At 43.9% G+C, this 15,821-nt stretch overlaps 1 protein-coding gene across 1 annotated transcript in view; it reads right to left on the bottom strand.

Moving 5' to 3' along the window:
• The window catches only part of MED20 (mediator complex subunit 20), a 48,664-nt gene that overhangs the window by 21,932 nt on the left and 10,911 nt on the right, over positions 1-15,821 (bottom strand). The window contains exons 4-5 of the mRNA XM_047734369.1: positions 11,523-15,342; positions 2,642-2,723 (exon numbers count right to left, since the gene is read on the bottom strand). Of these exons, the coding sequence (XP_047590325.1) occupies positions 15,127-15,342 (216 nt within the window). The 3' untranslated portion in view covers positions 2,642-2,723; positions 11,523-15,126. The remainder of the gene's footprint in view (positions 1-2,641; positions 2,724-11,522; positions 15,343-15,821) is intronic.

Genomic DNA, 15,821 nt, shown 5'->3' with positions numbered 1-15,821 from the left:
CTGGGATCAAGCCCCACATTGGGCTCCTCACTCAGTGGGGAGTCTGCTTTTCCCTCTCCCTCTGCCCCTCCCCCACTCATGCACGCTCTCTCTCTCAAATAAATAAAATCCTTAAAAACATAATAATCACCCATATGTCATTAACAGTTATCATATCCTGAGGACTTCCTTGTGTGTGGACACATCATGCCAGATGCTAAGAAGGTCCCCATCAGAGGTGTACACCATGACATGGTTTTTGCTGACAAGGGAGGGGCCTACAAATTTGTCATTCACAGGTGAAATTAACTAAAATCAAACATACTTGGGGCACCTGAGTGTCTCAGTTGGTTGAGCCGCTGCCTTCGGCTCAGGTCATGATCCCAGCATCCTGGGATCGAGTCCCACATTGGGCTCCTTGCTCGGCAGGGAGGGAGCCTGCTTCTCCCTCTGCCTCTGCCTGCCTCTCTGTCTGCCTGTGCTCGCTCACTCTCTCTCCCTGTCTCTGACAAATAAATAAATAAAATCTTAAAAAAAAAAAATAAGGGGCACCTGGGTGGCTCAGTGGGTTAAAGCCTCTACCTTCGGCTCAGGTCATGATCTCAGGGTCCTGGGATCAAGCCCCAAGTCGGGCTCTCCGCTCAGCAGGGAGCCTGCTTCCTCCTCTCTCTCTGCCTGCCTCTCTGCCTACCTGTGGTCTCTGTCTGTCAAATAAATAAATAGAATCTTAAAATAAATAAATAAATAAATAAATAAAATCAAACCAAACATACCAACTTAATATACATTCAAAACATTCTCACACTTACCAAAAAAAAAAAAAAAAAAACATTCTCCCCTTTCCTTTTTATTTTTTTTTTAAGATTTTATTTATTTGAGACAGAGAAAAGGAACAGGGAGAAGGGCAAAACGAGAGAGAGAAGTTAAGCAGGGAGCCTGACATGGGGCTCAATCCTAGTACCTTGGGAACATGACCTGAGCTGAAGGCAGATGCTTAACTGACTGAGCCACCCAGGTACCGCCACCTTTTCTTTTTAAAATTAGGCCTTCTTGGGGCGCCTGGGTGGCTCAGTGGGTTGGGCCTCTGCCTTCGGCTTGGGTCGTGATCTCAGGGTCCTGAAAATAAGGCCTTCTTACCCACTTTCTTTCAACTTTTCTTGAAAAATATTCAAGTGAAAGAAAATGATAAAGCAAATGGGGCAAATGAAAGCAACTGGTGAATCTGAATGAGGGAACAGAGAAGTTTCCACACTATCTTTGAAACTTTTCCATAAGCCTGAAACATAATAAAAATATCAAGTCACACACAAAAAAAGAGTGTTAACAACAGAAGCTCTCTCACAGGGTTGCTGAGAGTTTCAAACAATTCACATACTTAGCTCATGCTGGGCACATAATAAACACTAATTATTAGTTATTTTTTAAAAATGAGAGTGGATCAACTATAACAAATGAATCACTCTGGTGAGGGTATGTTGATAATGGGAGAGGCTGGCTGGACATGTAAGGGAGCAGGGGGATACGAGAAATTTCTGCACCTTCCTCTCAATTTTGCTGTGAATCTAAAGCTGCTCTAAAAAAATAAATAAATAAAGTCTTAATAAAAAGGGTGGATCAATTTACTTAACCAAATTAAAGCATACATAAATATATTTAGTATATTGTTTGCACAGACACACATAAAGAGAAGACAGTAAAAAACCAGGCAGAATCTGAACACACTTTGCTTACAGACATCTGCACTGAAATTGGAGTTCCATTTTTCCTCAATGGGCAACAATCTCTCAACTATAAACCTATATGGTTTATAACGAGTCCTTTTTTAAGTGAAAAAGATAGATAGGTAACCATTTATCTGCAATGCACTTAGGCATTTTTACTGGTTTTAGATTGTTTTGTTTTATGAACACCATTTTGTAAAGAAAAAAAATAAGGGCATGTAAGAACCCTGATGTAATCTTTGCATTAGCCACAGCCCTCATGGTGTTTGTCCCAGGTTCCCCATCTAGCAAGCCACTAAGGAGAGGTCAGTAACAGAACCACAGGGATAATCTAAGGACTGGCAAACAGGACAGGTTAAGGGATAAGATAAACTAGCACTGTTTAATCTGGAGAAGAACATGGTGACTGATCAGTTCATAACCGTCAAGCAGAGGTAATACCAGAGCAGAGACAGCCTGCAAAATGCCAAGGTTCAAGTCCTATCCCCACCACTTGGTAGAATTCTACAACTGGAAAAAAAAGTCTGAGTGAATCCTTGAGGACAAGTCATTTAATCTCAAGGAGACTTTATTTCATCACATGTAAAATGGGAACAGTAACACCACCAACCTCATAGGGTTGCTGCTAGGAGTGAACGAGTTCCAATCTACAAAGAACTTATAACAATGGGCGGCATAAAAGCATATATGTGGACAGCTACTGTTATTAAGTTTATGAAGAACTAGGGTCCCCTTAATACTATAGTAAGCACATATTTTTACTCAGAAATGGAGAACAGGGCAACAGAGAACACATACAAATATAGTATTAGGTGGATGCTGGTTAAACAGAAGGCAGACTGTCCTAATAAAGAAAATAATTAAATACCAGAAAAGATTATCTACAAAGGTTGCCACATTCTCTCTGAAGATTTATGAAAACAGGATAAATTTGTATCTACCTGGGATGATTTAAGTGGGATATTGACTGAAGTTGCAGGATAAACTAGAGGTCCTTTCAAGGTCTCTTCCCATCCAAAGAATCTACAATTAATCAGAAAAACATTTAAGTATGTAAAACCTACTCACTCAAATCTGAATATAGAACTTAAAAGTTTTTTGCTTAGCAAACAAGATTATAAGCAAAATAAAGTTCAACTGAGTTCACTTGAGCAAATGAAAACAAAGCTTACATTTATCACTGAGTCCTTATTGATGAATAGTATTATCTGAACCAAAAGATTACCCATTTTCAGTTTTAGAAATATCAATGAGAAACAACCATTCCCAATAAGAATCAGTGTATTTAGCATACTACTACGGCAGATAGAGACAAAAGAACCCAAACAGACTTTTTCCCTTCTTCATCAACATCAAATAAGTCTAAAATTATTTACATGAAGACATCAAATATAAAACAATTACATTTGAAATTACATTTCAAAAATGGCAAAACCATAAACAGAGTACAACCTACTAGTAATACCAAACCTATCTAGACAGGAAGGGAATATGCACAAACATCCTACAGAAACAGGTGCCCCACAACAAAGTTACTCTTCAGCTCAAAAGTTTACATTTCAGACTAATCCTCTTGAAATTTAGCAGCAAAAATAGTAATTTCTAAAAATCTTCTATTGGCCTCTGCCTTTGGCTCAGGTCATGATCTCAGGGTCCTGGGATCGAGTCCCGCATCGGGCTCTCTGCTTGGCAGGGAGCCTGCTTCCTCCTTTCTCTCTCTCTGCCTGCCTCTCTGCCTGCTTGGTCTCTCTCTGTCAAGTAAATAAATAAAATCTTAAAAAAAAATAAAAATCTTCTATTAAATTACAAAATCAATGTGGTCACCTTGACCATCTGCCTAAGAGAATCCAGAATCCATGAACATAGAAGTTGAATCCAGATAGATTTTAGATTCTAAACTGACATAAATTAACATCAGTGATTCTGATAACCACTAATCAAAATATAACTTTGCTGTTACAAATGCTATCATCTTTGCCATTTACACAAAAACCCACAAAACGGTGGCAATTCAAAATTTATACAACTTTGGAAAAAAGTTATCTTTATATATCTGAATGTACGCTAATAAAATAACCACAAATAAGATTCTCAAGATCGGTTGGCATTTTTTCCTTAAGTAAATTATAGCTATCCTTTGGAACTATCAAATAAAAAGTAATAATCATTCACATTCATAACTAAATATAAAAGCTTCAGAATAAAAATCATCAAACAAAATAGCAAGAATAATCTAAATTTTGTCCCAAATTTCTCATCTTCCTTTATATTTCCAGAAGTGTCTTAAAAATCAAAAGCTTCTAGGAAATTAATATTAATATGGCCTTCTTTAGTCACAACTACAAAACAGGAGAGGCAGTGGAGCTGTCCAAGACATTGCATTATTGTATGGAGGCTTTTTCATGATAAAAAAAAAATTACTCATAAATTCACTACTTAACCTAAAAAAGAAGTCCCACTCTAAAATCCTCTACTGTTCTACAAATCTCCTTTTCTTTATTCTATTTAGTTAATGAGTAAGTCACCTACCACAGTGTGAAATGTCCCACATAAAGCTAAAGGCAGCTTAGGAACTCAAAGCCCTCACAGTCCTGATTTAAATCTCTTCCTCAGCAAACTTCCCTAGTTGGTTATTTGCTCTCTTCTGAAATGATTTCTCAATATTCTCCAACTACCAAAAAACAATTAGGCAGAAATCAAAACAAAAAGATGTTCATCCTTCTCTATCTCAACAACAGTAGGCTCTCCATTGAAAATGAATGTGCTGTGGCTAAAGCACTCAGCTCAGTGCTGTCAGGTACACCCTGTTACAACACAACACTATCACACCACACAGGCAGAGCCATACTGTAAGTAAATAAAACCTGTATTCCCATCATCACAACACTAGCGAAATGCAGAGGTTTTCAACATCGAGTTGATGCTTCATCATTCACAGAACAAAATCAAATCAAAATGGGCCTCATCTTTTCAAAGTAGACATCAAAGTCTAATTAAAAACAATGAGAGGTGGAAGCAGATTCATGATGCCTTGAAGAGAAAGACAGGTTTCTGGAATTTCCTACTTTTGTAGACAAAAGGACCCACAATTTCAACACACAGTTCTCTTCTCAACAAAGAACTCTTTTCCTGCAAACACCCACCACCGCCCCCCAATCTCCACTCTTACTTTTTAGTGTTTACTCCTATCTCTAGGTCTCTGTTCACTCACCATGGTTCTTCCTCTTCTGCACCAAAGGCTCCCTACACTTGATCCTTCACTATAGCATCTGTGCCCTGACCCATGCAGACTTTCTGGAACATCTCCCCACAACCTGCACATTTGATTCCCACTCCTGCACAGTCTAGTCCAGTTCTTCATCCAGCAGGACTTCTCCAAATTCCCTTAATCCTATTCTCTTCCCTTACACCCCATCTCATCCTTTAAATCCCAGGGCCCATCTCTTCCTTGCTTCTCTCACCATCCCCTTTTAGCCCCATCTCTCCACCTCACTGTTTTTACCTTGGATCTGGCCGAACCTCGTCAATTAACACAATTCCCCAGTTACCATGTCCCAGACGGCCATCACTCCTTTACACCCTTACTCTTTTCTCCTTTCAGCTTGTCTGGCCCCAGAATTGTCCTATAAACGCCTCACCTCTCATCTGTTTCCATTCACCCTTCCACTACGCTAATTCCTAACTCCACCTGGTACTCGTCCAGTATCTATTTCACCCTCCCTCACTTTCAAGAATTTACACCCATCGCCCACCCACTAACCCATACCTTTCTCAGAACCTCGCGATTCCCACCCCACCGCGGGTCCTAGTCCTTCAGCTCCTCTCGCTCTGCACTAGTTCACACCCTTGTCACGTCTGGCTCTTCATCACCCTCTCTCCTCTACTCCCAACTAGCACCCCAGCTCTGCTCCTCCTTGCCTTCCACTTCCAACTCTTCCCCCCAGCACCCTCACCCTGCTACCATCCCCTACAAAGCTCTCTTCCTCAAACCCCTGCTCTTAAACCTAACCCCATACCTGGTCTTCCTAACCTCATTCCCTGTTGGCTTCCTTAACACCCACCCTGGGTTTTGCTTCCTTTCTACCTCGTTGGCTGGCTTTTTCTCACTCCTTCTCTCCCTGCCTTCTAACCCTTTCTCCCCTTAATCCTCCTCATCTCATTCTTAGACCCATTCCCCCCACAGTCCCTAAACCTTCCTTCGCTTCTCCTCTCAAGGCTTTTTTTTTTTTTTTTAACCCCCAATCCAGTCGTAACCCACCCCGCCAAAATAATGCTCTGGCGCGCCCCGACTGCCGGCTCTTGCCTCCGCCGGCCCCCGCCCCGGGCACCCCCAGCCCGCCGGCGCCGCGGTCCCGCCCCCTGCCGCCGCTCCTCCCGCCCGCGAGGCGCGCGCCGCCTTGTCGCCCCTCACCCGGTGTGTGAGGATTTGGCTTCTTTAAAGGGGAGGGCCAGTGTGCCGGAGACTCCTGTCCCCGCCTCCGAGTCTTAGGACGGGCTCCCAGGCCGTCGCGTCCTCCCCGGTCCCCGTCCCCCCACCCCCTGGAGCTACCCCCTTGGCTGCCTCCCTACCTCCTCCGCCCCCTCCCCGACCCCCCCTCTATTTACCGCCATCATCAGCACGCGCGAGCTGTCACCAGGGCGCGAGACAACCGAACACGGCCCCGCCCCCTGCCCGCCCATTGGCCCGCCCGCCGGAGCCCCGCCCCCCGGACCCCGCATTGCGCCAACGGCGCAGCGCTCGGCCCCGACCCCGGCACAGACTGCCTCTCTGAAGGTTCGCGCCGCGGGCGCAAAGTTTAGGGTTAGCCACAAACGTGCGGCCGATTTGAGCCTGGCGTAAGGGGCGGCAGCGTAGAGGGGCGTTGTGAATCGCGGGTCGAAGTTTGGTTGAAGCACAGGAGGGTAAATAAGGAGGTTTCCAGACAAAGAGACTCTTAAAGGTACAGAGTCTTAAGGCTCTCCTCCTCCTTAAAGGGCCAGACTCTAAGAGCCCATCTCCGCCCCCTTCTCCCCAGTACTTCAGCCCGTGGAACAGTGAAGGAATTCCATCCACACTAGTTCCCCGCACACCTTTTGGAGCTCCTTTAACATCTCTCCCCACTGCCAAGGGTGGAAGCCTTTGTCATTATCCTATGTTTTTGTTTTATTCTGTTAAAAGACTGATTGCTAACATTGTCGTTCGGAAAGCAGCAGCCTCCGAACCCTGGGGTTTCCTGAGGCTGCGTTTGCAAAAGTTACTATTGGCTACCGGACAGTGAGCACGTGTCTGACTTTTGCCACTGATGACCCAGGCGGGACCCAGCTGTTTTATGGAAATCCCCCCAAGGAAGAGGCTCACAGCCAAAAACTTAAGAAGTTCAGCAGATCGTAGGGATGCAGACCACAGGGAAACAACAGCGGCTATTTCTACTAGTCTTAAAGATTTCCTCCAGAGGCTGCATTGTTCTGACATAAATTGCGGGAGGTGACGTTTCACCACCACCCCCACCCAGTTTACAAATACCAGACCAACACTGTTACGTCACTCAACACATGGCTAAAGCAGGTAAAGACTTAAGTGTAAATAGAAGGACAAAGAAAACAAACATCTGAATTAACAGCTATAGTAGCTCAAGGCTACACACTTGTCAATATGAAATAAAGAATCACAAAAGCTCAAGAACAGCAAAATTAGAAGGCAGAAACAGCCAGTGCATGTGTAAGCATGAAACTACAATGCCTGCAGCCAAGCTTACATAAGTGTAAAAACAGGTCTAAAGGTAATTAACCTGGCCATTTTTAAGAGGTTTGATGATGGAAGGAAAGGACTCCGCAACTGATTTGATGAGGATTTGCCATGTGGTTCATGAGCTCAAAGTAGGGTCTAAAAATTTGGCATTCCCTTTGTTGCCTATCACCTTTAATTCGTTTTAAAAATCTTATCTTACATTTTAACTCCTTTATTAGCAGTTTTCTCCCCTTGCTCCCCAAACCCCCCCCCCAAATTTTTGGAGATTCAAGATTGTACCTTTTTCAATGTTAATTCCTTAGCAAAATGCCCCACACATAATAGGTGCTTTTATTGAGAGGTTTTGGAACACCTAAGACTTCTGAAGGAAGGTGTGTTCTCAGAATAGCAATCTAGGGGGAAAGGATTCTCAGTGCCCTGAGCATATATTGGATCAGCGGTTCTCAAAGTGTGGCCTGTGGAGCCCTGACACACTTTCATAGGGTCCCTGAGATCAAAACTATTTTCATCATAATAAGACATTATTTGGTTTTGTCAAAGTGATGACATTTGCACTGATGAAAAAAAGTAACAATGGATAAAATTACTGCTGCCTTAGCACATATCAAGGCAACAGCACTCAACTGTGCTATCAGTCAATGTACTCTTCACTGTCACCCACTCACAGGAAAAAATAAAACTTGTTTCACTTTAGAAATCTTTGATGAAATACTAAAAATTATTTTAAGTACCCATCTTTTCAATACTATTCTACATGATTAAATAGACATATGCATAAAGTGCTTCTATTTCTTTTTTTTTTTTAAGTGCTTCTATTTCTTACCTAAGTACCATCTTTCTCTTGAGGAAAAGCACTTGTGCAATTTCTCCGCATTCTGAGATGAATTAGTAACTTTCTTCATGGAATACCATTTTTACTTGAAAGAAAGCTAACAGAAAAACTCTATTTTGTCAGCTCTGGGTGTCTGACAGAGATTTTCTCAAAGATAAAGTGAGCCTGACAGCACTTGTTAGCAATGATGAAACTCAAGCTCTCAAGCAAAACTTCGAATTTTGTAAACCTGTAACTGCCGCTGTGAACTTAATAGCCTCCCAAGACTTTCCTGATGAGAACAGTGGTGATGTTAATATGATTTTTTTCTCGTATAACAAAATGTGTCAGCACCTAAAAGATCTGCAATGTTTTCCAAACGACCAATGCATGATGCTAGAAAATCAGGTATCAGTAAAAGATCCCTTCAGGTACAAAATAAACCAATGAATATTATTATATAACAGAGTACAAAAAGTTTACTGATAGAATTTGAGATTCTGCATTGCAACTAACAGCAGAGTTGCGATGTAGTTTCAAAGAATATGCACAATTATGGGTCAAGATTGTTAAAATACCCCTCCCCTTTTCCAACTACACATCTGTGAGGTTGGAGTCACATTCTTCAATCAAAATGACAAATTTTAATAGATTAAATGAAGAACAGGTATGAGAATCCACTGTCTTCAATTACACCAGACATTCAAGAGATTTGCAAAGATATAAAATATTGTCACTTTTGTAAGTTTTTTGCTTGAAAAAAAAAAGTCATTTTTCATGAAAATATTTATGTTAAGATGCACTGGACTTATTTTATCTTTAAATGAATACCTTTTTTCTCATAAGTTTTAATAAGGCAAATATCAATAGGTATAACCTACATAAACAAAAGGTCTTTGGAACTTTTAAAAGCATCAAGGAGTCCTGAGACTAAAGAGTTTGAGAATTGTGTATTAGATGGAGGCAGAATAAGAAGACTATTTTGGATAATCCAAATATGAGAAGGCTATGCAGCATAGCTAACAAAAAGGTTTTAGTGTAGTTTCAGAGTTAAGAACTTCAGTGGTTCATCAACAAGAAATGGAAAATAGAATCAAACACCGAGCTTCCTTTAAAGACACAACTGGTAATGAGCATGATTACAATACACATGGTACCACACAAACACAGTTCAGAGACAGGCACAACTAAGGCCTGGGAAATGAGGGGAAACAGGGATGGGTATGTTCCACAAAGAAGATACAGTCAATTCCGCCCCCCTCCCTTTTGTTTTTAAGCAGAGCCTCTTTCCCTTCAGTTTGTAGAACAAGTAAAATCTTATCACTGTAGGTAAGTATTAAAAATAGAATTCAGTGCTCCAGAGATGGGCCATACACTGTGCTCATTGATCTGTTTAAAAAACATACCTATACTATTGTATACTTTCTTGGGACCCTCTCTCACTGCTCGTTGTCTATTACAATAGCATTCTTTCCACTGGGGGAGAATTTTAACTTGCCACCAAATAGTATGACCCCATAACTTCCCCACTTTTTTCTTTAAAGATTTTATTTTTAAGTAATCTCTATACCCAGCATGGGACTCAAACTCATAACCACGAGATCAAGAGTCGCATGCTCTTCCAACTGAGCCAGCCAGGTGCCCCCATAATATCCCAGCTTAAACATCCTAACCAAACACCAGTACCTTCAGCACCATTAAAAAGAAGCAAGAGGGGACGCCTGGGTGGCTCAGTTGGTTGGGCAGCTGCCTTCGGCTCGGGTCATGATCCCGGCGTCCTGGGATCGAGTCCCACATCGGGCTCCTTGCTTGGCGGGGAGCCTGCTTCTCCCTCTGCCTCTGCCTGCCACTCTGTCTGCCTGTGCTCACTCTCGCTTCTCTCTCTATGACAAATAAATAAATAAAATCTTTAAAAAAAAAAAAAAAAAAAAAAGAAGCAAGAGGGGGCGCCTGGGTGGCTCAGTGGGTTAAAGCCTCTGCCTTCGGCTCAGGTCATGATCCCAGGGTCCTGGGATCGAGCCCCGCATCGGGCTCTCTGCTTGGCCAGGAGCCTGCTTCCTCCTCTCTCTCTGCCTGCCTCTGCCTACTTGTGATCTCTGTCAAATAAATAAATAAAATTTAAAAAAAAAAGAAGAAGAAGCAAGAGCTGGGACACCTGGGTGGCTCAGTTGGTTGAGCAGCTGCCTTCGGCTCAGGTCATGATCCCAGTGTCCTGGGATCAAGTCCCGCATGGGGCTCCTTGTTCTGTGGGGAGCCTGCTTCTCCCTCTGCCTCTGCCTGCCACTCTGTCTGCCTGTGCTCGCTCGCTCTCTCTCTCTCTCTGACAAATAAATAAATAAAATCTTTAAAAAAAAAAAAAAGAAGCAGCAGCAAGAGCAGAGAGGGCATCTCCTCACCTACAAAGCTTTTGACATCTACTCTCCTTTGAGCCCCTCAACAAGCCTATGAAAAATGGGTAGTAGGCATCATTTATTCCCACTTTACAGATGAGACCGAGAAAGGCCAACTTGACTGAAGTTACCAAGGAGGTTCAGGTCAGTACTATGGCCAGCACCCAGCTACCTGTCTTCTAAACCAGTGCTCTCTCTCCTTTAGTAGCAGCCTTGGAATACCTGTCACCTCCACATCCCTAGCTTTGCCCTTCCTACATGACAGATTTCCAATACTGAATTCTGCCTTTGGGACAAAAGATACATATATTTATATATAGGACATATAAATGCATATGATAAGCCAGCAGGATGTATTTCACATCTGCTTTACCTCTGCCTTCCCGTTTCCCTTCTGGATCTGCTCTTTTAGAGACCCTCTTATAGATCACAGAGCTTTGAGATCCTCTAATGAACCCTACAAATCCTATTCCCCACAAACTACACACATATATACACATAGAGTTCGAGGCATCTTTGTCCTCTCAGGGCTCCCCTTGGGGCTTAGGCTGCCCTAAGTTCGAACCGCTACTTGAGAGTCATCGTCCGCTCACACTCCTGCACCAACTAAGAAAAAAACTCCCTCATTAAGCACAATACAGTCTCCATGTTCCAGGAGGGAAAGGATAGGCTTGTTCTGTCTTGTTTGGCATTTGTCTCAGTTACTGAGAAAAGCAATGGAATACACAGAGAAGGGATTTCCCTAGATGAGACCAAGTGAAGGCTGCATGACCTCTGGGAGGGATGATGTAAAGATCTGAGTCCTGAATCATGGTCAAACGAGGTGACCTAAAGGGTCCCTTGTAATCCAAGAGACTGATTTTGGAATGCTCTACATAATGGCAGAAACTCACCTTGGGGGAGAGTCTATCCTCAAGAAGAGACTACTCTAAGTCCAAAGACACCAACCCCCAAGAGAGGACCAAATTTGTGATACAACTGGTTTTAGCCATGCCACATGGCACTTGTGACTGGGGCCTGCAGCCCAAGGGGTCCAGACAGCGGCAGATACAGAGAGGGAGGCTGTTGTAAGGGAAAGACAATACTGGGAATCACAGGTATGTACCACCCATCAGCCCCACCTGGCTCCAGATCTACTATATGCACAGCTTCAAAATGTTCAGCCTATTGCCCTTCCTATGTTCGCAGAGTCTCCACTCTTGACACCTAGAGGGCATGAGGAGGTGGGAATTTCTAACTGCTTTCCTTTATCATCCAGGATTCGGAAAGAAAAGTCTCACTGAAGCCCCACAAATGAATACTGGACACACTGGGCTGGGGCTGACCTGGTGATGGAGACCAGTGGTCAGTCTCTAGGTATTCCTTCAGAGGAGCAGGGACACCAACAGATGGCGGGGGAAACGTGACTGACTATTTGGTACTCAAGATCTGAGGCAAGCAAGCAGGAGGCAGCCTGGGAACAGGAATACAGAGAATCACAAGAGCACGGGACACAGGAGGAAAGCACAGCCAGTGCAGGAACCATGAATGGATACAAGTGATGGGCTAGACACAGGTAGAATACAGGGTTCCCCAAATCCCACCCATTTGCTTTCTGCCATCCCAGGGTTTGCCATCTGCAGGTATCATTTGTGCAAGAACTCAACAGTTCTTGTAAAGGGACTCTTCCTTAAAAACTTACCCTCATCCTAAGGAATAAAGTGCTAGTTCTGCTTTTTTCTAATACGCATGAGAATAAGATGTAAGTACTAACAGAAAAGTGTTTTCCACATTCCACCTAAAATAACCTGGCACCACACACAGGCCCAGGAGCCACACTTAGACACATGATAGTAGCTACGGGTCCTAAGTCTGGAGTTTGGTCCCAACTGCAGCCTCCTCTCTCAGCATGGCCTCTGTGGGAGCCCCACCTCCCCATCTCCCAAAAAAGGAAGACTAGTGGAGTCCTACAGCTTCGCTGCAGAGCTCTGACAAAGGTACTCACCAAGCCGACATGTTAGCAGGGTCTTAGAACACAGTTTCTGCTATTTTGGGGTGGATACAGATGGGAAGAAGGGAAAAGCCTCTGGAAGCAGAGGCAGGAGACTCAGGAAGACAGGTCTAGCAAAGAAGGAACCACATCAGATTTAAAACCAAACACATGGCATCTCCATTAACTAGACACATTTAAGTTATCATCTATAAAATGAGGATCACCATGCCCTTTATTCCTTAAATTTATACCAATGCTCCTAAGCTTTCATTCAACCTGAACTTTCAAAAATGATACACTGACAATCCTCAACGACTCTTGAAAGTCCCATTCCGATTTGCACATAAAAGCTGGACGACATCTGGACCCTTCCCACTAGTTACCAGCTCAGTTTTGGCAACCTCACTAGAGGAGCCATATTTGTTAAATGAAGAAATGTATTGCATTACCTGCCTTTTATAGGGATAAACTTTTTTTAATTGATGCAAAGGACAAGAGTGGACAGAAGTACCCAATGTGGCAGTTCATAAAGCCCGGTCTGGTGTCCACTGGACTTGACTTTGGTTAAATGTATGCTCGAAATAAGGGAAAAGTGAAGAATGCTGGAAATGTATGAGCCAAGATTAAATCAAAAGGCAAAGTACAGTTAGGGAGTTTATACTCTTCTTTACTTTTTAGAGCACAGAACCCCTCCATAAAATGCATACTTCTTGAGTCACATTTATCACACTCTATCTCTGTATGTTTTCAAAATGCCGTCTCATCTCACAAAAGCTTTGAGGGAGTCTGCAGAAAAACACAGATAAAGCTGGACGAGAGCAAATATAAATCAGAGGGCCAAAAACATAAGATCTAGGTATGCATTTTATTGTCTGTAAATGACATCTAAAATACACCTCAATTTAAAAAAGCAAAAACAGAAGAAAGAACCAAACAAAAAAGCCAGGGGCAAAGGAAAACAAGAAGTAGAGTAGCAGCTCTACTTCTGCGGTCCTGCAGCTGGAGTCAACTGAGCTTCCTGCCAGCCAAAGCTACAAGGGAAATGTGACCGTCTCCTGATTCCTGTTGCAGAGGCGTCAGATCTAAAACTAATTTCTCTGAGGTACCTGCAGTGAGGGACAGTATCCTTGAGGACAAATCTGTGGTAAAATACGCTAAAGTGTTTTCTCAGACCATTCCTGCCTGTATATATCAATGTTAGCCAAGTGAACATTTCTGCAGCCTGAGTTGGGTGAGCAGGCGATATAAGTCCAATGAGCAGCTTGGAGCCTCAAATGAAACAAGGACAAAGAGCTCAGGAAGCCGTGAACCCTTAGGCAAGGGGGGTGGAACGGACTACCCAGTGTGACCAAGCCAGGGAAACTCACGAGTGGCTCAGGCACCTGCCCTAACCCAATGCAACTGACAAATAACTCCGTTACCGGGGGGGTGCTCTCCAAAATAACCACCAAGGGCCCTCCGGGGCACATACATTGAGCTCCATGTAGCAGAGGCCCCTGACGAGGCCCCCACATCCATTTTCTCCTTCATCTTTTAATCATGGAAGCCCCGGGGTTTTAACTGAACACATGGTCACCGAAGTAAGAGGCTCTATGTCCCAGCGCCCCTTTCAGCAAAGTGTGGCCACACTGATTTGAGGGACTCCAGGTCATATCCTTTAAAAAGAAAGTGCTTTGCTCTCTCTTTCCCCGGTGTATTGTAGACACGGAACTGATGGGTCTGCTTTGACCTGGTGGGCAAGGTCAACACCCCAAAGTTGGCTGAACAAGACAGAAGGAACCTGAGGTCCTGGTGACCGTGTACAGTTAAATCTGCCCCATACCATCTGATTACATCTGTACTATTAGAAGAGAGAAGAAGAACCTTCTACTAGGAGCCACTGTACTTTAGGTTCTCTTTGTTACAGCAGCTTGGCTTATGGCTTAACCTCATTCACAACAGAATGGAAAGATGCCAGAGGGAGACTCCAAAGGACTCCGGCAGTATCCTAGAAAAGTCAACTCACAGTTCACTTCAGCAAACAGGTCAAGAAATGACAGCCATCACACCAAGTTATGCCTTCTACTCCTTCTCCAGGAGAGGCCCAACTGCATCCCTGGAGTAGAGGAAGAGGCCTTTATTACAGCCCAGCACAGCCCAGCCCAGTCCATCCACTGTGGACCTAGGCCAAATCTGCAACAGCTAGAGATACAGACTGCTTTCCCACCAACACTGGGCAGGGACAGCCCTGTCCTACCTTTTCCCTAAAGCAGGAAAGCTCCTCACTTCTCCACTCTTCGTAATTACCATTCTTGAGAACAGGCCAAGTCCAGTAAGGCGTAGGGTGAAGCAGCTGCTGGGGGGCTGTGTGTGAGGGTCAGGGGAGGGGAGTCCAGATCCCCAGAACAAAAGTCACAGCTGAGAGGAGGGAGAGAAGCCTCCATGTCTGCCCTGGGTTTCTGGGGTCCAGGGGTCTCAGGGTGCAGCCCCTGCTCTTCCTGCACCGACCCCCTGGTGACAGAGCTCAGCTAGGCAGCCACCAGTCACTAACGAATCCCAGCCACCGGCACCTGCTGCTGCTTGCGGATCTTATTGAAGAGTTCCATGTACTGGATCATGGTATCTGCTGGGCCATAGACGGCATCATGTCTGTTCCCAAACACTGCAGGAGCCCCTGGTGTGTGGCTGCCTAGAAAACTCTGTAGGAACTCGAGCAGCAGGCTCCAGCAGTCGCTAGCTACCACACAGGGGCCATACTCCACCTGGGGACCAAAAGAACAGAGAACAAGGGTGAGTGCAGGCAAGGACGAGGTCTTCTGCTTCTCTTGCACCTCCTGCCCCCTGCTCCCATCTTCTCCAACCCCAAGCCAAAGACACACACCTTCTAACAGTATTGCTCCATAGGAAAAACTCAAGCCACACACCAGGAATTCCACATTCCCTTTAGGGATCTCTGACATTCTCATCTTGGGAATTATCAACCCACAACCCCAACCCACAAGACCCAGGACAGGATACAGGCCCCTTCTGATGATCTCAGAACTGTACAGTCCCTGCTATGGTACATGAAGATCCAAGGAGAGCTCAAGAAAATTCTGACAGAAAATGAAGAACAAGAGAATGTAAAAGTGTATATGTATCTGTGTGTGTGTCCACAGGGGGCAAAGCAGACACACATGCTTAAAGTCTCTTTAAGACCAAACATTACAAAAAAAAAAAAAAAAAAAAAAAAAAAAAAAGA

This window comes from Lutra lutra, chromosome 6, assembly GCF_902655055.1.
Source record: "Lutra lutra chromosome 6, mLutLut1.2, whole genome shotgun sequence".
Lineage (NCBI taxonomy): Eukaryota > Metazoa > Chordata > Mammalia > Carnivora > Mustelidae > Lutra > Lutra lutra.
This window is presented reverse-complemented; position numbering and strand designations above follow the sequence as displayed.